Below are 24,093 nucleotides of genomic sequence, written 5' to 3' on the forward strand. Positions count from 1 at the left end.
CAGAAACATAGAAAAGCCAGGCTGGAGTTTGCCAAAACTCACCTGAAACAGCCCAAAAACTTTTTGGAAGAATGTTGTCTGGTCAGATGAGACAAAGGTAGAGCTTTGTGGGAATAGGCATCAACATAGAGTTTACAGGGAAAAAAATAAGGCCTTCAAAGAAAAGAACACGGCCCCCACAGACAAACATGGCGGAGGTTCCCTAATGTTTTAGGGTTGCTTTACTGCCTCTGGCACTGGACTGCTTGACCGTGTGCATGGTGTAAGTCTGAAGCCTACCAACAATTTTTGCAGCATAATGTAGAGCCCAGTGAGAGAAAGCTGGGTCTTCCTCAGAGGTCATGGTGCTATCAAGTATTAGTCTGAGGGTCCCAATACTTTTGTTTTTGGAGTTTGTGTAAAATGATGATGATTTAATTATTTTTTTCATTAACTTGTGTTTTTTTCATTGCAAGCAAAATAAATGAAGATATTACTACCCAAGGATTTGTAATTGCAACTGTTTATAAATGAAGATATTACTGCCCAAGGATTTGTAATTGCAACTGTTTTCTGGGAGAAATTGAGCATTATGTGACAGAATTGCAGGGGTGCCAATACTTTTGGCCAGCACTGTATTTACACTGCTTCGTACCTTGATCACCAGGCTTCCCGGGGCTCGCTCTTCTGATATCTCAGTGCTGTAGTCACCGCGGCCAAAGATGGGAGCGTTGTCATTGACGTCGCTCACGTTGACCACCACGATGGTGACGTCAGCCAATGATGACGTGCCCCGGCTGCCCTCCACCGACAGGTAGAGCTCCCGGGACACTTCAAAGTCCAGCGGGGCAGCCAGGGTGAGCACACCTGCGGAAAGCCAAACATGTATCTGTGTTACAATTGTGTACAGTTATATCGTCGAGCGTTATAGCTTTGTTGAATTCATTACTTTTTAGCAATATTAAAAGACATTAGGACAGGTCACACTTCAAAGTTGGGGGTTCTAGTAGACTTCCCTGGTCTAGACCTTTAACCTTGAAAGGGAACCATGGACGGAAAGTCTTGTAGTTCTTAAAAGATAAATGTTAGTATGAGTTATAATAATTTGATATTCAAATCCCTACACTTGTTTTCATTTTTATATAATTTGAAAAACTACTTTCACTAGTAGGTTGTTGTTGACGAGCAATGCACTCTGGGTGGTGACATCACTGGGCAGTGCTACAGTACTTCCACAGTGTCACTCGTTAGCTACATAAACATGTTGTCAGTTCTGCCCTTCCAATTTGAACCCGAGCTGAAAAGTGTTGAGTGGGACAGCACTGTTGATATTTCACAAAACGAGCAGCAAAAGCAATTAAATGCAGGTCTCCAGCGGGATTCAAATCCGCGTTTCCACAGGACAATACTTCCGTGTGACGCTGGATTCATGATTGTCTTTACAGGGTTTCCCCTATAAATAATAGATTGTGGCGCACCGCCACATCAAAATAAAAGCTGCCACGCCTTGCAAATGAAATGTTTTTTTGTGTGTTTTTTTTGGGACGTTTCAAAATAGCGGCAGCCTAGTGATAAGGGTTCCGCGACGACCTATTCATTGTGTATTGTAATGTCCGTAACCATCACCTTAAGAGATGATCGGACTGGGGAGCTGTGATGTATTGGCAAGCGAGTAGGAAGAATGGGAGAAGCACGCTCTTATTTTGTTATTGTTATTCTTTATTATTGTTGCCACACTAAAGCGTGTAAGCCAATACCAACTCCTCTCCTTCTTCACCCCATCTAGGGCATTAAAGGATTTTTGATCGGACTTTTGGGCGAAAGTGAGCGGTGGACGGTTGGAAAGTTTTAATGAATGTTTCCCCTGAGAGGCGGGGCCCAAAATAGAACCTTGCTCTATTTTAAGAGCTCCACCGCGCTAACGTCAACAACACATCCAATTGGGGAGAAGCAGGCGTACTTATATCTGTGCTATCAGGCTGTTTCGGCCTAGGGATATACAGAATCACAGCTGACGAAACCTTGATAAATGCACATTTTTCCCCAAGTTTTTTGAACACACACACACAAAAAAGAAAAACGCGATCGCAAGACGCAAAAAGGGTCCGTGACAGGAGGTCGGGATCAATTAAAAAAAAAAAAAAAAAAACCTGAGGGAAAACTGCGGTGAGAGGCAGACAAACAGACAAAAACAAGTCAATGATCAACTAGCAGTGAAGGGATATACAAACTGTCAAATGGCAGCAAGTCAATATCTCGGCAAGCCACCTAGGATCTGTTTAAAAACACTGCTGATGAGCTAGAACTGGATGCAGGTACGACAATGGGAACTCGTCCCCCATCTCTGTAACAAAACAATCTGACTACCAGCAGAATGTGACAAAATCATGCCAGCCTTCATATTAGCTTCACTTGCTAGCTGGCACAGCTATTCTCCCAGTCCAACCCAACCGCGTCATCACCCCCAGCGTGCATTGCGCGCGTAAAACATGGCGTCCTCCGTAGGTCAAAACATGTACTAAATAATATAGATTTTTAAATCAATGGCAATATATTTTTTAATAACCTATTTTAGTAAAATAGAAAAAAAATGGCTTATTAGAGCCTACAAGTCTTTAAGTTAGCCAAGTGGTTTGGAACGTTTTTGACCGAGAAAGCCAAATAAACTCACACACCGTACATAGCTGTACATACGTATATTATATACTGTATATACATATTTTTTCACCCAATTGAGTTGTAAAGGTTATCCGGTATGCCTACAGAAGTAGCATCATACAAACATATGCTCTTCTAAATATGCATTGAAGACACCGCCATCAGCTATTCCATGCATTTTCACGGCCACCCATGGCACATGTATGCGAAACGACGGCGACGGCACGCTCGGGCGGCCTCGGCATTTGCATGCCAAGCATTTTTCACGCGGGGTGACAGACGTAATCAGTGCTTGAAAATGGATGGGCTGCGACTCGCTCGCCGTGTTTATTTCCTCGACCGAGTCGACCCAACATGATTGACTCATCGGGGCTACGAGCATGGACATACAGTACCAGCAGCGGAATAAATATGAACAAGGCACGAGCAGGATGAGCATAAACGGGACTCCTGGAGTGGATCGTCCGACAAGGGGGTGGGGGGATGCTAGTGAACAATAATTCGCGAAACGCTCATGACGGTGAAGGGAATAGTTACTTTTCTCGCATAACACCATATAACTGTTTGCATTAATCTAACACACGTAATATAATCAATCAGGGAATAGTACAATTTCTCATATTTTCTGTAGGACTGTTTGTATTATTCTAACACACGTAATATAAATTAAATAGCACTTATGCCATAATTTAATGAAAAGAAGCAGAATAGAGGGCATAAAAGATGCACAACGCCATCTTATCACAGAAGCCCAACGCTTCAGAAGCAAGATTGACGTGCCAGATAATTTCACTTTTTTTTCTAGTAGATTTACACTAAAAACAAGGGAATTTAGTTTGTTTTTTTTTCTTCCAATTTTAAGGAGGTTGGTTTTTGCAGTGTATATGCATTGGTTCGGGTGATACACCGTTCGATTTTAACCTTTGTTTTCAAAAACTACTAAAGACACATTCTGAAAACTTCTAGAATAAAAGTCTGGATTTTATTAACAAACTTCAATTGCAATATTTAAACACAAATTATATACACAAGAAATACACAATTATGATTCATCTCTTAACTATCCAGGAATGCAAAAAATAAATAAATAAACATTTGCCGTAGGACCACTCAAAATGGTCTGTCTAAATAACTTAAATAGGAAAAAAAACTTCTTAGTCAGGGAATTAATAATGGTCAATTCTATCCTTACAACATTTGGGAAGACAATCTAAATCACCTATATAACTGAAGTCATATAATGCAAATAAGGTTACTTAAAAGTTGGCGGGGACAATTTCAGCATCCTGAAAATTTGGTGGTGTTATGTCCCTACTGTCCCTATGCAAACCTACGCCCTTGCTTTCTGTTGATTTTGAGTCAGTTTGTATTCATTTGAGACATTTTTGGGTCACCTCCTTTTCAGTAACCCAAAACCAACAGATGTCCAATTAGTTTGAAGTGGGAGGGATGGCAACGAACAAACATTTGTCCGAATTCAGACAGATTGAACGCCTACTAGTGGTGAACTTGTTGAAATTGACGGCAGAAATATGATTGGTATCATGTAATTTTTTTGGAGAGTTGCCATCTTTCTCAGTACTCCCCGATGACGTCAATTTAGTGCCGTATCGGTACAGATAACACTACTTTTATAGATATGAGTTTAATTACTTCAGTGAACACACTCATATCTCAAAATACTTGTATCCTTCCCTATTGAGATAAATAGAAACTGCATGAATCCATTCCATTTATACATATTTAATAACGAAAAATTGTAGTACATTTTTTTTTTCTACATAAACGTTGAAGCGCAGTCTTCTGTTGCCAAGGCTACGTAAAAAACGTTCACACTTGTCCTTCCTTTCCTTATAAAATATTCATTGTACTAGTGTTGGTTTGATAGTATTTTGTTGTTTTTCCTGTACATCTCTCCCACTATTTATTCCTCTGGTGTCCATTCTATGTCTGCAGGGAAAAACTTCCCGTCTCCGTTTCTATCAGAGATGTTTCTTATTCTAATTACGAGCCATCGGTTTTCCCCTTCAATAAAAGTCGGCCAAAACGAAAACTGTTGCCACGCAAATTTGTTTTTGAGTTGTTTGTACAGGCACAGTGGCACAGAGGTTTTGTTGTTGTGCTACGATCCAAATACGTGTATGCAGGAATATATGATCTAATATTACACATGTGAAAAAGTTTTAAAGGGACATTCAAGTCATTTTGAGGATCTAAACTTACTCTGTGTGTGTGTCTGGTCTCATTTTGGTCTCGACCTGGTGGGGTCAACACCATGAAATTTGAAGGAATCTGACCTTCTAGCCAGACCGCCGGAATCGTGCCAGCCGAACCGCCGAACCCGCGCTGGCGCAGCTCCAACGGCCCGGGCTGGCGGGACCCGAAAATCCGGCCAGAAGGCCAAACTCTGCGCGTTCACCTTAGTCTTAACCAAAGATGGATTGATCCGGTCCAATCACGTCACTTTCAAAGTATCGGAATCGGCAAAAAAATATCGGACATGCCTTTTTTATAATATATACTGTATATATTTTTTAATTAAATCGTTTTCTAATTGCATCTAACGTTACAGACAAAATGTCTTACGCTCATCCAGCGTCTTTAGTTTGGCTTAAAGTAGGGCTATCAAATTTATCACGTTAACGGCGCTAATTAATTTTTTAAAAATTAATCACGTGAAAATATTTAACGCAATTAACGCATGCGCTGCACGACCCACTCACGCATTGTCGCGTTCAATCTATAATGGCGCCGTTTTACCTATATATAGAGCTACAAAGCAGCGTAAAATGAGTAGAGTGAATTTTGACAGCCTTTGGAGCCTTTTTTTAATTGGCTAAAGCCTTACAATCCCTCTCTCAACAATTAGAAACATCGTGGGAAGCAATGTGAGGAAGAAATGTAGTAGTTGATCTTTTTCTTAACACCTTATCTTATTTCCCAACGCAGAGAAGATATTTGAAATTGGTGCCACTACGCACAGTGATAGTTGCACTTCCCATTATGCATTTGGGCAGAACAGTTAAATGGCTTCAGTATCATTTACTGAAAGCTCAACAAATACACTAGATGGCAATATTTAGTCACAATATACAAAGTCACATTTATCCTTTAAGAATTACAAGTCTTTCTATCCGTGGATCCCTCTCACAGAAAGAATGTTAATAATGTAAATGCCATCTTGAGGATTTATTGTCATAATAAACAAATACAGTACTTATGTAGTACTGTACATATGTTAAATTGAAAGCTGTTAAATAAACCAACGAAAAACGGTTAATTTGTATTTCATGCGTTGATTCAGATTTTCAAATTATATAGCTGTCCGCTTGAGCAAATTTAGCGTCATTTATCGTTATCGAGGTGAATCTGCTCAATTTACTATGATCAGTACTTAAGGCCATATCGCCCAGCCCTAATCTTTACTACATATATTGATTTTTGACAACCGGCCCATGATACATATACAAATATTTCTTATGTGTCGATTTAACAAACCTTAGCCCCAACAACCCAGCACAAGTAGTATGCTCGGCTACACAGCTTGTTTGTTTCTAAATAAGTTTGATGAGTGCTGAAAACATTCATAAACTGAAAATAATTGAGTGCTCAATCTCTGAGTTAAAGCAGGAAAGGATGTCTGCTCACTTGCATAAATATCTTTTTCGTTTTTTAATTAATTCAGATTTGCCTGGCTGGTTAAATTCACTCTTTTCCTTGACCCGAGCAATTCATTTATTCAAGCTGACTTCCACAGGAGTGTCTTTTTACTCTGACTTTTACATTAAAAAGTAGATTTTCTTTAATGCAGTAGTGCCATGAGATACGTGTAACGCGGCATGAATTTTTCACGAAGCGATCATTCATTCAGACCAAATTTCTGCTTTGACTTTTGAGCAAAAAGGGAAAAAAAAGCCATAGAAACTGTACAGCGAAAGCAAAGGTCATTAAACTCACTTCACATCAAACAGGAGTTTGACAATAGTAAACAATTCTTCAAAAAAGAAGCTTTAAGCTATTTATTGCCACTTTGAGTTTAAATTTACTGTCAAAATAAAACATTTAATTTTGTATATTCTATGTAGTTATTTCATAAATACACACTACATTTTATCCTATACAGTATTTATTAGGGTTGTTCCGATCATGTTTTTTTGCTCCCGATCCGATCCCGATTGTTTTAGTTTGAGTATCTGCCGATCCCGATATTTCCCGATCCGATTGCTATTTTTTTTTTTTTTTTTTTGCTCCCGATTCAATTCCAATCATTCCCGATAATTTTTCCCGATCATATACATTTTGGCAATGCATTAAGAAAAAAATGAATAAAACTCAGACGACTATATACATTCAACATACAGTACATAAGTACTGTATTTGTTTATTATGACAATAAATCCCCAAGATGGCATTTACATTATTAACATTCTTTTTGTGAGCGGGATCCACGGATATAAAGACTTGTAATTCTTAAAGGATGAATGTGACTTTGTATATTGTGACTAAATATTACCATATTTAACTGTTCTGCCCAAATGCATGATGCAACCATGACTGTGCATAGTGGTACCAATTGATATATCTTCTATAACATAACATAGGGTGTTAAGAAAAAGATCAAGTGCTACCTTGCTTCCCCAGATTGCTTTCCCACTATATTTCTAATCGTAGGGAGAGGGATTGTAAGGCTTTAGACAATTAAAAAAAGGCTCCAAAGGCTGCCAAAATTCACTCATTTTACGCTGCCTTTTAGCTCTATATATAGGTAAAACGGCACCATTACAGATTGAACGCGACAATGCGTGAATGGGTCGTGCAGCGCATGCGTTAATTGCGTTAAATATTTTAACGTGATGAATTTTTAAAAAAATTAATTACGGCCGTTAACGGGATAAATTTGATAACCCTACCTTAAGCCTAAACTGAAGACTCTGGATGAGTGTAACATATTATGTCTGTAACGTTAAATACAATTAGAAAACGATTTAATTAAAAAATATATATACAGTATATTAAAAAAAGGCATTTTTTGCTGATTCCGATACTTTGAAAATGACGTGACCGGACCCGATCGGGATGCCGATCGATCGGGACATCTCTAGTATTTATATCTTTATATCAAATATCTACAGTGGAGAAAAAATAAATATTTGAACACTCTGCTATTAGAGTAAAATACAACTCTTTGGTCATAATTCCACTACCCGTGTTTGGTGGAAGAAGAAGAATGGTTACTATCTCAAGAACACCATCCCTACTGTGAAGCATAGGGGTGGTAGCATCATGCTTTGGGTTTTTTTTTCTGCGCATCGGACAGGAGGAGTGCTTTGTATTAAAGAGAGGAAGACTGGGGCCTTGTATTGTGAGATTTTGGGGAATATCCCCCATCCTTCAGTCAGAGCATTGAAGATGGGTCGCGCCTGGGTCATCCAAAATGACAATGACCCAAAGCACACAGCCAGGAAAACCAAGGAGTGGCTCCGTAAGATGCATAACAAGGTTCTAGCATGGCCTAGCTGGTCTCCAGACCTAAACCCAATAAATAAACCTTTGGAGGGAGCTCAAACTTTGTGTTTCTCAGCTTATATATACTTCTCTCCAAACAGGAGAGTTTCTACATACTTTAAAAACTGCAGTAATAAAACCTCTTCTAAAAAAAAACTATTCTGGATGCCTCAACCATTAGTAATTATAGGCCTATATAAAATCTGACATTCCAGTGGAAAATTATCGAGAGGGTTTTGTTCGAACAGATCCAGGTTTTTATGATGCAAAACAATCTTTTTAACTCATTTCAGTCTGGATTTCGGCCACAACACCGCACCGAGACCGTGCTTATCAAAGTCCTAAATGACATTTGTCGGAATACCGATGCAGACAAATTAACTGTTTTGCCACTATTGGATCTCAGCGCCGCATTCGACACGGTTGATCACAACATACTACTCAGCAGATTGGAACAGTGGGAAGGGCTTACTGACACTGTTTTTCAGTGGATCACATGTTATTTACATGATAGGGATTTCTTTGTGTCAATCGGAACCATCAGTCAGAACGAACCAAATTCACGTGTGGAGTCCCTCAAGGGTCAATTCTTGGACCACTCTTATTTAAAATCTATATGCTTCCCCTAGCTAAGATTATGGAACAGCATAACATCTCCTATCACACCTATGCAGATGAATTTTATTTCCTATTTCAATTGTCTTTGTTTCTACGAGCTATTGATTTTAATGTGGTTTTTATGATCTTCATGTGATGTAAAGCACTTTGAATTGCCTTGTGTTGAATTGAACAAATACATTTTTGGGACACTGAAACAATTAAAAATAGAACGTATTTATACGTTTTTGGGAGGAAATGAGTTAATGCTCATGACAATGTCATGCCATAATTATGACAGTCTTATGGCGCCACTGTCATATCGCCACTGTCATATAAAGTGTTACCAAGTACCATAAGTAACGATTAATGAAACAACTGGAACAGTAACTGAAGAAATAATTAGCACAGAACATGGGGATGCCGATCGATCGGGACATCTCTACTACCGATACTACCAATCACGTCATTTTCAAAGTATCGGAATGAGCAAAAAAATATTGGACATACCTTTTTTTAATATATATATATTTTTAAATTAAATCATTTTCTAATTGTATTTAACGTCACACACAATGTGTTACAGTCTTCCAGAGTCTTTAGTTTAAGCTTAAGGTAGGGTTATCAAATTTATCGCATGAACGGCAAGAATTAATATTTTTTAACATTTATCATGTTATAATATTTAACGCAATTAACGCATGCGCTGCACGACCCACTCACACATTGTCGCGTTCAATCTATAATGGCGCCGTTTTACCCATACAGTATATAGAGCTAAAAGGCATCGTAAAATGAGTAGAGAGAATTTTGGGAGCCTTTGGAGCCTGTTTTTAAATGGCTAAAGCCTTACAATCCCTCTCCCAACGATTAGAATAATTGTGGGAAGCTATGTGGGGAAGAAATGTAGTAGTTGATCTTTTTCTTAACACCCTATGTTATTTCCCAACGCAGAGAAGATATATCAATTGGTACCACGACGCACAGTCATGGTTGCACTTCCCATCATGCATTTAGGCAGAAGTTAAATGGCTACAGTAAATATAAATACTAGAGATGTCCCGATCGATCGGCACCTCGATCGATCGGGTCCGATCACGTCATTTTCAAAGTATCGGAATCGGCAAAATAATATCGGACATGCCTTTTTTTAATATATATATATTTTTTTTAATTAAATCATTTTCTAATTATATTTAACGTTACAGACATAATATGTTACACTCATCCAGAGTCTTCAGTTTAGCCTTAAGGTAGGGTTACCAAATTTATCCCGTTAATGGCCGTAATTAATTTTTTAAAAAATTTATCACGTTAAAATATTTAACGCAATTAACGCATGCGCTGCACGACCCACTCACGAATTGTCGCGTTCAATCTGTAATGGCGCTGTTTTACCTATATATAGAGCTAAAAGGCAGCTTAAAATGAGTGAATTTTGGCAGCCTTTGGAGCCTTTTTTTAATTGGCTAAAGCCTTACAATCCCTCTCCCTACGATTAGAAATATCGTGGGAAGCAATGTGGGGAAGAAAGGTAGTAATTGATCTTTTTCTTAACACCCTGTAATTTCGCAGAGAAGATATATCAATTGGTACCACTATGCACAGTCATGGTTGCACGTCCCATCATGCATTTGGGCAGAACAGTTAAATGGCTACAGTATCATTTACTGAAAGCTCAACAAATACACTAGATGGCAATATTTAGTCACAATATACAAAGTCACATTTATGTTTTAAGAATTACAAGTCTTTCTATCCGTGGATCCCTCTCACAGAAAGAATGTTAATAATGTAAATGCCATCTTGAGGATTTATTGTCATAATTAAGAAATACAGTACTTATGTACTGTATGTTGAATGTATATATTCGGCTAAGTTTTTTTCATTTTTTTCTTAATGCATTGCCAAAATGTATATGATCGGGAAAAATTATGGGGAATGATTGGAATTGAATCGGGAGCACAAAAAAAAAAAGCAATCGGATCGGGAAATATCGGCTTAGGCAGATACTCAAACTAAAACAATCGGGATCGGATCGGGAGCAAAAAAACATGATCGGAACAACCCTAATCTGTAGCAATGCATGCTAGGAGGCATGTTGGAAAACAACAGTGCTGACAGCAGGTGGCAGCAGAGGGTCACTGTCCCCCCCCAAGGGAACAGTGATGGCCAAATGAAGCTTCTTGAAACAATGAACCACCATGATGCCTTGAACCAATTGGTTTTATGACAGTCATATGATGCCGCTGACAAATAAAGTGTAACTGCTTAATATCTTTTGGTGTAAATATCCCATAATAGAGTGAGGACTGCTGCGGCTTATCTATGAACAAATGCCGTTTTCGTGCCAAATTTGGTGGGTGGCGGCTTATAGTCAGGTGCTCCTTATTGTGTAACTAACTGTTACACACACAAAAAAAAAATATTTAAAAAAATCATACATTGCGAATTCTGGAATTTTCTTTTTAGATTCTCTCTCTCAAAGTGGACATGCACCTACGATGAAAATTTGAGACCCCTTCATGATATCTAAGTAGGACAACTTGCAAAATAGCAGGGTGTTTGAATACTTATTTTTCTTCCCTGAGTTCAAAGTGGATATATGGAACAATCAATTGGCGTGCCAGGTTTCCAATCACGTGATTGGATCGAGGACTTCCTATTAATTTGCTTCTGACTTTAACCCTAATGAAAATAAGCAGTATGGAAAATGGTTAAAAGTTTCTTTGAATAACAACAGAGTCTCACCTTTCTAAAATACGTCAATTCTATTTACACTGAATGAGAATTAAAGAAGAAGAAAGTTTGAGCTTTAATGAGGTCTACAATTCCAAGCAATAAAATGAAAGAAGTGTGAAATGTGCTTGCTAGTTAAAGAAGTAAATCATATTACACCACTCACTTTTGTTCCTTGAGGGCATAAAGCAATTATTTTATGTGTGAGTGTGGATGAAAAGTCTTGCAGCTTGTTAGTGTTTGTGTGCCAGTCTCTGCGGGATGCGCAGAGATTTGTTTTCATTTTGTTGAGTGAAATTGTTAAATTTGTGCAGGAACCGCCGCGCTGGCTTTTGCCATTTGCATTTTGTCGATATAGGAAAAAGGAAGGAAAGTGACAGTACGGCTTGCTCTTTGCGTAAGTGCGAGGAAGCGGTTATCATAAATAACAAGCGAGAGGAATTGGCGGCCGTATAGACGTAGTCAGTCACATTTTTTGAGGAGAAGTTGATTATTTTCCGTTTTATGGTGGAGTGTATTTCCATTGTGGAAAGTATGGGTGTGGCAATATAACCATATGTGATTAGTGATGGGAAGATATACTTAAACTCAATGTACGATGCACCTCGATATGTCAGGGCCATGATAAAATATTAAAAAAGGTTGAGGACAAAAAAAAAAAAAAAAAATACTTTAATGGCGTACCGCACGCAGGCTATTTTTAGACCGTGACGTCGCATCGTAAAGCGGAAGTAAAACCGAAGTGGGACATTATAGACCCGCCATCGCATAGACTTAACGTAATTTGTGCTACTTTTCGCCGGTAATCTTTCAAAATCGAACATGCCAATCACGCATTGCTTTTTTGGAACTTGTAGAAATGACTCTAGACATTACGACACATGAAGGATGTTTCTTCTTACGTTTCCGGAAACCAAAAACTCGGGAGGAAAAAATGTGAAGACCGAATCAACTTGCGCGGACTTTAACACCAGCTCGGTGAATCCATTCACATTTCAAATGCAGTAAACATTATGTTGGGTTGGCATGGTCTTTCAGAGGACAAAGAGGTAAGCCATTTTTATATTTTTAACTGATTCTTTAAGCGTAACGTTGTGCTGTACTGCTTCTGTCTGACAATGAATGACCTGAAAAGAATTACAATGGTATCTGACTGCCACTGTTACCGTTTCTGTTTTATATATATATATATATATATATATATATATATATATATATATATATATATATATATATATATATATATATATATATATTAGGGCTGTCAAAATTATCGCGTTAACGCGCGGTAATTAATTTTTTAAATTAATCACGTTAAAATTTTTGACGCAATTAACGCACATGTCCCGCTCAGAAAGTATTCTGCCTTTTGGTAAGTTTTACAGCAAGGCTTTTTGTGCTGTCCAACAGCGAACTCTTGTGGTCGCTTTGCGACATGGTATATTATTTTCTTCTTTTCTTCATTATGGCTGCACGTCGTCTCGGGCTGATAATGTTGTGCTTATATGATCCTTGGACAAGATTTGTCCGTAAGTATGGTTGTTGTAAAGAATGTACATATTATGTTAGTAAGCGAAATGTATATTTTTTGTATGAGACGCTTTTTGTTTATGTTTAGTGAACCTGTATAGCGTGCTAAGCTAACGTTGTTGCTAATGCAATGCTGTGTACTTTTTTGTTGTTTCACTACGGTCTAAAGAGGACAGTGGTTTGAGGCCATTTTATTAATAAATCAGATGAAAAAGGAAGAAGCCTGATTATTAAGGCGTCGTTCATGAGCTGTCTAGCTTTGGAAAAAGTAGACGCTTCGGAGTGAGGACAGCATAGACAGATTTAAATGACAGTAGAGTGAAATGCCCACTACAGTCCTTATGTACTGTATGTTGAATGTATATATCCATCTTGTGTCTTATCTTTCCATTCCAACAATTTATTTTACAGAATATATATATAATTTACAGAAAAATATGGCATATTTTATAGATGGTTTGAATTGCGATGAATTAAGATTCATTAATTTTTAAGCTGTAATTAACTCGATTGAAAATTTTAATCGTTTGACAGCCCTAATATATATATATATACAGTGGGGAGAACAAGTATTTGATACACTGCCAATGGGCCACAGAGGGGAAGACCCAAAAGCAACGCCCAGACACACCTTCGGCACGGCCCGCTTCACCACGGACTTTAAAAAGACTGGACACTGAGATAACACAGATTTTTGCTGCTCGGAAACATGTAGCCTTGTTTTGGATCCAGAATTGTCCCTCCGTCGTCTGTTTTTGCCTTGTTTTTGACCATTGTCGACGAATAAATTGTCAATCTGCTTTCGGCGAGTCTTTTTCAAACTTTTGGAACATGGAGTCAGTACATAGGGTTAATATCAGAGGTGAACGCGCGAAGTTCTGCCTTCCTGGTTGGCGCACGCGAGGCAGCATCGGCCAAGTGGCACTTGTTTTGGCTGTCGCCTTTTCCGTGCGTCTTGGCCAGGGAGCGAATTTCAACAATACGAAGTCGTCAGAGGCGGAAGTGCTCGCCGAAACATGTTAGGTAAATAAAACCACCTAGTATTGCCTGGGATAAAAGAAAAGGTTTGACGAACACAGTAACAAAAGCTACTATCAATCATACAATGCGCCGCCAGGGACTCAAATCCTGCACTGCCAGATGTGTCCCCCTGCTGAAGAAAGTACACGTCCAGGCCCGTCTGCGGTTCGCTAGAGAGCATTTGGATGATTCAGAAGAGGACTGAAAGAATGTGTTATGGTCAGATGAAACCTAAATAGAACTTTTTGGTAGAAACACAGGCTCTGGTGTTTGGAGGAGAAAGAATACTGAATGGCATCCGATGAACACCATACCCACTATGAAGCATGGGGGTGGAAACATCATGCTTTGGGGCTGCTTTTCAGCAAAGGGACCAGGACGACTGATCCGTGTATAGGAAAGAATGAATGGGGCCATGTATCGAGAGATTTTGAGCAAAAATCTCCTTCCATCAGCAAGGGTATTGAAGATGAGACGTGGCTGGGTCTTTCAGCATGACAATGATCCCAAGCACACAGCCAGGGCAACAAATGAGTGGCTTCGTAAGAAGCATTTCAAGGTCCTGGAGTGGCCTAGCCAGTCTCCAGATCCCAACCCCATAGGAAATCTGTAGAGGGAGTTGAAAGTCCGTGTTGCCCAATGATAGCCTCAAAACATCACTTCTCTAGAGGAGATCTGCATGGAGGAATGGGCCAAAATACCAGCAACAGTGTGTGAAAAGCTTGTGAAGAGTTACAGAAAACGTTTGGCCTCCGTTATTGCCAGCAAAGGGTACATAACAAAGTATTGAGATGAACTTTTGGTATTGACCAAATACTTATTTTCCACAATGATTTGCAAATAATTCTTTAAAAATCAAACAAAGTGATTTTCTGTTTTTTTTTTTCACATTCTGTCTCTGATTGTTAAGGTTTACCCATGTTGACAATTACAGGCCTCTCTAATATTTTCAAGTGGGAGAACTTGCGCAATTAGTGATTGACTAAATATTTGGGCTGTCAAACAATTAAAATTTTTAATCGAGTTAATTACAGCTTAAAAATTAATTAATCGTAATTAATCGCAATTAATCGCAATTCAAACCATCTATAATATATGCCATATTTTTCTGTAAATTATTGTTGGAATGGAAAGATAAGACACAAGATGGATATATACATTCAACATACGGTACATAAGGACTGTACTTGTTTATTATAACAATAAATCAACAAGATGGCATTAACATTATTAACATTCTGTTAAAGCAATCCATGGATAGAAAGACTTGTAGTTCTTAAAAGAAAAATGTTAGTACAATTTATAGGATTTTTATATTAAAACCCCTCTTAATGTTTTCGTTTTAATGAAATTTATAAAATTTTCAATCAAAAAATAATTTAGTAGCCCGCCATTGTTGATGTCAATAATTACTTACACAATGCTCATGGGTGCTGAAGCCTATAAAATCAGTCGCACCCAAGCGCCGGCAGAGGGTGGCAAAACTCCATAAAACACAATTAACAAGTGAGCGTTTCACTGTACCGTCATTTAAATCTGTCTGAGTGGGGCATCTGCGTTAATTGCATCAAATATTTTAACGTGATAAATTAAAAAAATTAATTAACGCCCGTTAACGCGATAATTTTGACAGCCCTACTAAATATTTATTTGCCACACTGTACGTTGAACAATAGGATATAATGGGAACAAATTGGCTCCGGCGCTATTTTTTGCCGGACCCAGAACGAAAAGGCATTTTGCGTAGTTGGTAACAAGGAAGCCGAACTTTTAACAGCACGTCAGCTGCTCGGGTCACGCAGGTGCACGCGAGACGATAAATCGCAGCGGAAAAATTATCGCCTTCATTTTTATTTACCGTGCGATAAATGGAATTATTGCATATTGCGACAGGCTTACGCACGCTAGCAGAAAGCAAGCTAGAAAATGTTGAGGGAATATGTTAATGCAACAATCTATTGTTGGCTCTTTGCTTTGACATATGGCCAGACACGCCCCCTTCCCCGAAGCAGCAGACCGATACAAATGTCGCTTTCTGACTGTGGCTCAAGACAGCTGACCACAATCGAGAAGGTCCACCCTCCTGCTGGACAGCTGACGTCTCATGAATACGTATCTGACTGCTATCTCTTCGAAACTCATTGAGATTCCATTCAACCTCGGCGAGGCCGCTGTATTCCCATCGAGGTGCCGCTTGACTCGTAGTGTTCAAACTTCATATCGCCGCATCTGCGCCGTCCAAAGTTGACGCTTGCCCTCAGATAATGAGAGCAAGAGCATAAAGCGCCGATCGATGAGGCCAGCTGACTTTTAATGATTTTCTGAGCGCCAAAGTTAGGATGCCTCCGAAGGGCAACGAGTCAAAACACCAACTTTGGAGTTAGGTCTCCTAAGTCCACACGAGTTGAATTTCAAAACAATAAAAAATTTAGTGCGAGGACCAGAGATGGACGATCGATTGGTTTGAAGAAAAGAACGCAGTTATGGCGGGGGGAAAAAAAACAGCACAATATTTAGACACTGAACGCCTATAATATAGTTGAAGTAATGTTGGGTTTCTGAGAAAAACTTTTCAAACCCTCGCAAAAGTTTGGTCGAAATCTGACTTTTTGAGCTTACTTATTTGAGTCATTTTGAGGTTTTTTTTCCTAGACTCATCAATTTTCCAAACCAAGTTTCTGCGATGTGGAAGATGAAGGGAAAAGATACCGTTCTCGCACACAACATATAATTGTTTGCATTAGTATAACACATTCATTTAACTATAATTTAGGCAGACTTCACTCAGTGGCCTTGAACACAGTAAAGTGAATCACCTTATCGACGCTCATGAGGGGAAAAAGGAAAAATGGTATCGTTTCTCGTAGGCACCGTCTAACTGTTTGCATTACTTGAACACACATAATATAATCAATCAGGGAATAGTATCATTTCTCATATTCACTGTAGGACTGCACTACTCTAACACACCTAATGTAAAATAACTAGCACACCAACGTTTAAAGAAACAATAGATACACAACGCCATTTTATCACAGAACCCAGCGTGTGCGTCACGAGCAAGATTGACGCACCAACTCTGGCAATCAGTTCTCCCAACAAACGAACAAAGACCAGCGCGCTTTGTCCTAAAACAAGTAGTGCCAGCCCGGATAACAAAGTTGATAGCAGGCGCTTGTGACGTCAAGACCAGCGTCGGTTGCTGTGGCAACCACACCCCACCCACGCACGAACCTAAACAGCCCGAAACCGGCCAGAGAGGGATGATCCTAAAGCAACGCCCGGACACACCTTCGGCCGGCCCACAAGACTTAAAAAAACACTGGACACTGAGATAAGACAGATTTTTTCTGCTTGGAAACATGTAGCCTTGTTTGGATTCAGAATTGTCCCTCCATTGTCTGTTTTTGCCTTGTTTTTGACCATTGTCGACGAATAAATTGTCAACCTGCTTTCGGCGGGTCTTTTTCAAACTTTTGGAACATGGAGTCAGTACAAAGGGTTAACGTCAGAGATGAACGCGCGAAGTTCCGCCTTCCCGGTGCCGAGCGGCACTTGTTTTGGCTGTCGCTGTTTCCGTGCGGCTTGACTGGGGAGGCGAATTTCAACAAAGGACTGAAATTTCAAACATTAGTCAATTGATTTAGTGCTGCAGCTATCGAATATTTTAGTAATAGAGAATTTCATGGAAAATTCCATCGATTGAGTAATCGGACAAAACATTTTTTTAGGTAAAGAGTAGGGTTTTCAAAATTATCGCGTTAACGGGCGGTAATTAATTTTTTAAATTAATCACGTTAAAATATTTGAAGCAATTAACGCACATGCCCCGCTCAAACAGATTAAAATGACAGAACAGTGCAATGTCCTCTTGTTACTTGTGTTTTCTGGAGTTTTATCACCCTCTGCTGGCGCTTGGGTGCGACTGATTTTATGGGCTGCAGCACCCATGAGCATTGTGTAATTATTGACATCAACAATGGCGGGCTACTAGTTTATTTTTTGATTGAAAATTTTACAAATTTTATTAAAACGAAAACATTAAGAGGGGTTTTTAAATAAAATTTCTATATCTTGTACTAACATTTATCTTTTAAGAACTACAAGTCTTTCTATCCATGGATCGCTTTAAAAGAATGTTAATAATGTTAATGCCATCTTGTTGATTTATTGTTATGATAAACAAATACAGTACTTATGTACTGTATGTTGAATGTATATATCCATTTTGTGTCTTATCTTTCCATACCAACAATAATTTACAGAAAAATATGGCATATTTTATAGATGGTTTGAATTGCGATTAATTACGATTCATTCATTTTTAAGCTGTAATTAAACTCGATTAAAAAATTTTAATCATTTGACAGCCCTAATAAAGAGCAATTATAAATATACATACATTTGAAAACAAGACAATTCAAATGTTGAACCATTTTTAGACAATCAATAACTTTATTTTACACACCACAATTTTAAACTACTAGTGAAAATATTTGATGGCGTTCGTTACAAATTAAAGTTTTATTTTTTAGTAGTACTTAATTCCACGTTTCTTGAATTTTCTAGAAAACTTTGCAAATGATTCTCCCGAAGCTCAGTTTCACCAACACCGCACAGGTCTACACTTATTACCGAAGTTATCAGAAGGAGTTTCAAATATATTTTTCACACTTTTATGGCAGTCTCAATTATATTAAAGTTAAACATGGGTTGAAGAAACCTGCGGTTGTGATCACTGCTGAATATTGCATACTCACACAAATACAAATGAATATTACACATAAAGTGTATTAACATAAATCAATGGGCCAAAACATGAGAGCAGACGCACAGCCTAAGGCCGCCTTGGGGGGGACAAATATGGATTCTAGCGTGAATTAATTCTTCCTTGTTTTTCAGCCGCGAGGCAAGTCGGCTTTCGCACAGTCAAAAACCAGCAAATTTACTCTTCGCTTGGTTAGATCCCTCATGCTAAGACGCACACGCAAGGAGCATATACTGGAATATTTTTTTCAAACATAAAAACAACCTAATCATAACCTAACCGAGCCTAACCTAACCTCCAACTCCATTTTGACTCAACTCCACCACAACCTCACGCAACTCAACTTAACTCCACCTCAACCTCACGCAACTCAACTAAACTCAACCTCACGCAACTCAACTAAACTCCACCTCAACTCCACTTCAACTCTACCTCAACTCAACTCCAACTCAACTCCAACTTAACTCCACCTAAACACAACTCCAACTCAACTCCAACTTAACTCCACCTAAACACAACTTCAACTCAACTCCATTTTAACTCCACCTCAACGCACCTCAACTAAACTCTAACTCAAGTCCACTTCAACTCAACTGCACCTAAACTCCACTTCAACTCAACTCCACCTCAACTCCACTCTACTTCAACTCCACCTCAAATCCAGTTCAACTCCAACTCCACCTCAACTCCAACTCAACTCCACTTCAACCCCACTCCACTTCAACTCAACTCGACCTGAAATCAACTCAACTCGACCTCAACTCGACCTAAGCTCAACTCGACCTCAACTCAACTCGACCTAAGCTCAACTCGACTCTACCTAAGCTCAACTCGACTCGACCTCGACTCGACCTCAACTCGACTCGACTCGACCTCGACTCGACCACGACTCGACCTCGACTCGACTTGACCTCGACCCGACCCAACCTCGACCTCGACCTCGACTCGACCTCGACTCGACCTCGACTCGACCCGACCCAACCTCGACCTCGACCCGACCCGACCTCGACTCGACTCGACCTGACCACGACCCGACCTCGACCCGACCCGACCCGACCTCAACCTCAACTAGACTCGACTTCAACTCGACTCGACTCGACCTCAACTCGACTCGACTCGACCTCAACTAGACTTGACTCAACCTCGACTCGACTCGTCCTCAACTCAACTCGACCCCAACTACTCAACTCCACCTCAACTCCACTCCACTTTAACTCCACCTGGACTCCAGTTCAAGTCCTACTCCGCCTCAACTCCAGTTCAACTCCTACTCCACCTCAACTCCAACTCAACTCCACTTTAACCCCACTTTAACTTCACTCCACTTCAACTCCACCTCAGCTCCACTTCATCTCAACTCCACCTCAACTCAACTCCACTTCAACTTCACCTCAATTCAACTCAACTCCAACTCAACTTGACCTGAAATCAACTCAACTTGACCTCAACTCGACCTCAACTACACTCGACCTCAACTACTCAACCCCACCTCAACTCGGATCTTAACTCCACCTCAACTCAACTCCAATTCAATTCCAACTCCTCTTCATTTCAACTCCACCTCAATTCAACTCCGCTCCTGGCTGTCCATTATGAACCCGCACAACGGCTGGCTGTATAAACCTCTAATTATAATTGACATTTTCCTGTTTGATTGACAAGCCAAGAAACTTTCCGTCATTTATCTAATGGCTTCTTGCAGTTTGTTTTGTGTGTCATCTCACACTGGTAAGAAGGGACGGTCCCTGATCCGAACACGTATTTACAAATCAGGCCCGATCACGTCATTTACAGAGGATCGGAATCGGGTAAAAAAAATCACAGTACGTAGGAAATATGTTTTCTCCACTTGAGGGCACTCATGCTCTTTGGACGGGTGATGTTTCATTTCTGTAGATTTTTCTAGTCGCAATTCAATGATTTTTGTATATTATTTGGCCTAATACAATATGGTCAAATAAAAGATTGTAGTACAGTATAATCACAATGTTAGTCATTACATTAAGAGTATTGTTTTCACCAAATACCTTTTGTTTTTACTTGTATTTGAGTACTTTTCTTATGTCTACCTTTACTTTTACCTGAGTATGAGTATTTTGAAGTAACGCTTCTCTGACTCAAGTAACATTTCTGGCTACTCTACCCACCTCTGATCGGGACATTCCTATTTTTTAAAGAAAAATCAAATTAGGTGCAACAAAGGCAAACCGGGTTAGCTTCTTATTTGTGACAGATATGCCAACCTAAATTCAGTTTGCCAAATAAAACTGAGTGGTACCTGTTTTGGGGTCCAATAAGAAGTGACCGTCCTCATTCCCGGACGCGATGCGATACACCACCGAGGGGTCCGTGTCGAGGGCTGAGACACTGAGCACCCGGGAGCCTAAGGGCAGCGACTCCGGGACTCGGGCGGCATACTCCGTGCGGGGGAAGATGGGCCGGTAGTCATTCAGGGAAACCACGTCGACCGTAAGCTCGGCAACTGAGTGGAGTGGGCGAGGCAGGCCGCCATCTGACGCTTTGACCTTCAGCTCAAAGTGCGAAGGCGAGTCGGGCCCTAGTACTCGCTCTAAACGCAGGACTCCGGAATACTCGTCCAAGGAGAAGTACCCACTGTTGCCTGCTAGCAGGGAATAGCGCACCTCTGAGTTTAGCCCTGCGGAAGACAGATGTGGGAATTATACAACCAAACGCTGACATTGAAGAATTATTTTGGCATACACAGAGAAGCACCAACGAAAAGTCCTTTGTCTTAACATAAAAAACAATGTGTCTTTTTTAGGAAGGTAAGCTAATCGATGCTTACTGATTTTATGCTACGAGCGTTACAACATACTTGGTCATTTTTTATTATTGGGTGTCATTTGGACATAACAGAGTGGACACTAATAGCGGGGACAATTTGTGCGAAACTTTGCCCTCACTTTTGCTAGCGTAATCGCTAACATGACTTTGAATACTTGATGAGAAAGCTAATATTTTACAAATAAACCTTTTGAATTGATTCAATTGATTTCTTTGACATGTAGTTTTTAACAGAGTGGACACTTTAGGGTCAACCACACTGAACGTACTTCATAAAACGGCAAAATCAGATTTTTATTGCTACTTTTTATTAAAAAAAAACATAAATAAATTGCTTACCACTGGTGAATTTCCCACCACTAGCGTGTTGTTATTGCAGAATAGTTATGTAATGAGTAAAGGTATTTAATAAAATGGCTACTAACACAACTTAACATAGTGGACAGTGACACTGGGGATGAACAGAAAACCTTTTTTTCACAATTGAATAATATATTTTAATTTTTAAAACAACACTTAATTAGCAATAGTTTATCCAGGACAATAGAATCATAACAATTATTTTGGATTTTTTTCTACTTAGTTGTTTTATAGACTGAATTTGACTGAAACACAGTGGGGACTGTTGGAGGCAGTCTTTCAGGTCCTCGGCGTGTTCGTTTTCAATTCAGGTGAGACGGCTAGGCTGGATTGCTAAATAAAAGACTGGAGGCAAGAGATCATTACTGCGTAGTTTTAATTTCAGAAATTTCTGGGTGCATTCAATGACAGAACTAAAGCTGTGTAGAGAAATGCACACCGAACAGAGAGCTTGGCGTTGCTTATATGCTGTACAGATAAGGAGGTGTGTCTGTTTGGTGATTAATTCATCATGCAAAATAGGTCATGAGCCTTGCTGGTTGGCAGTTAAAAGTCTATGATTATTATTGGCAGTAAAAAGTCCATGATTATCTGAGGCAAAACTAACTGTCAGCGGTTTTCTGTGAAAAACAACTCCATTTATGGACATGATTGCATTAGGCGAGATTTATACTGACTTCAGGACATAGCAAAATTCCATAACAACCTTTTACCATAAGTAAATTCAATTAAAAAAAACTGAATTTAGGGACTCTTGAAATTACAATTAACAGCATTTGATAATACACACAAAAATACAAGTTAAATTAGTATTTGTCCAACTTTAGTAAAAATACAGCTCCGCGATAGTGCGATGAGTTAATTTTGGGGCATTTCACATCATTTCCTGTTGATTTTCGCTCCCTTCCTTTTCCTTTTGGGGCACTTACGGGTCGCTTCCTGTTGATTTTGGGGCATTTACAGGTCACTTCCAGTTGATTTTGAGTCCCTTCCTATTCATTTGGGGGCATTCGTGAGTCGCATCCATTTCAGTAACTCCAAAATAGCCTGGCATTGGCTGCCACTGATGGCCATAGACATCCAATCTGCTTGAAGAGGGAGGAATGGCAACGAATGTTCATTCTCCGCTTCAAATGGACTGGGCGTCTACTAGTGATAAACTAATCCCAATTCACAGCAGAGAGATGAAAATAGCCATTTTTTTCTGTTTATTAGTTGTTTTGAAGAAAATCCTAGAATGATTTTCTGACCCATGTATTGATATCATGCGATCATCGTCACCGTGAGCCATGTATCGCAAACCGTATCGTATCGTAAGGTACCCTGAGGTTCCAAACCCTAGTATCCAATATGCTGTGACATCGATATTTCGCCGAATAAGTTTGATTTCAACTAGTGCAACAGAAATGATACATTCTGCTGTTCTACTCAAACTTTACCACAAGCAATAAAACAAAGTAATACGGTATTAAGGATAAAGAATAAAAACAGTGTTACCTGCATCTGTATCATGTGCGTAGACGGCAGCGACTGGAGTGGTCCTGCTAGTGTTGTCATACACACTGATGTGATAATGGCTGGACGAAAAGACTGGAGCGTTGTCGTTCATGTCCAGCACTCTTAGCAAGACGTTCGCCTGGCAGGACCTGCTGCCACCGTCAGTGGCGCGGACAATCATCACGTACTCTGACGTTAACTCCCGGTCCAGCGCGGCCAAGGTGAACAGTTCGCCTGCAGCAGGTATGATAGTCCAAATGATAGTTTTCGCACAGATATTGATGTAACAGTGCAAAAATGCTATCAGGTAACTGTGCAAATATTGCATTTGCAGTACCCAGATATCTGGGGACATATTACTTAGTGAGATACATGTGACAATATTGAGGTATTAGCAGTGCAATTACAGGTACGTACCGGTCACAGAGTCCAGATGGAACTGGTCTGCGTCGGGACCGTGCAGGCTAAAGGAGATCAGGGCATTTGGGCCTTCATCAGCATCCGATGCAGACACCTTCAACACAAATGTGCCGGATGGCGAATTCTCCATCACATCCTCTGAATAAAGCAGCTGGAATACGAAAGATGACTGTTAGCACACAGATTGCATTTCCATTGGATCAGGGGTCGGGGTT

General features: G+C 39.6%; 1 protein-coding gene across 3 annotated transcripts in view; it reads right to left on the reverse strand.

Moving 5' to 3' along the window:
- fat2 (FAT atypical cadherin 2) overlaps positions 1-24,093 on the reverse strand; it is a 309,284-nt gene that overhangs the window by 111,681 nt on the left and 173,510 nt on the right. For all 3 annotated transcript variants that reach the window (XM_057850154.1, XM_057850155.1, XM_057850156.1), the window contains 4 exons: positions 23,876-24,029; positions 23,459-23,692; positions 21,075-21,452; positions 635-846 (listed from right to left, as the gene is read on the reverse strand). In XM_057850154.1, the coding sequence (XP_057706137.1) occupies positions 635-846; positions 21,075-21,452; positions 23,459-23,692; positions 23,876-24,029 (978 nt within the window). The remainder of the gene's footprint in view (positions 1-634; positions 847-21,074; positions 21,453-23,458; positions 23,693-23,875; positions 24,030-24,093) is intronic.

Source organism: Corythoichthys intestinalis, chromosome 11 (assembly GCF_030265065.1).
Source record: "Corythoichthys intestinalis isolate RoL2023-P3 chromosome 11, ASM3026506v1, whole genome shotgun sequence".
In the NCBI taxonomy this organism is placed as follows: Eukaryota; Metazoa; Chordata; class Actinopteri; order Syngnathiformes; family Syngnathidae; genus Corythoichthys; species Corythoichthys intestinalis.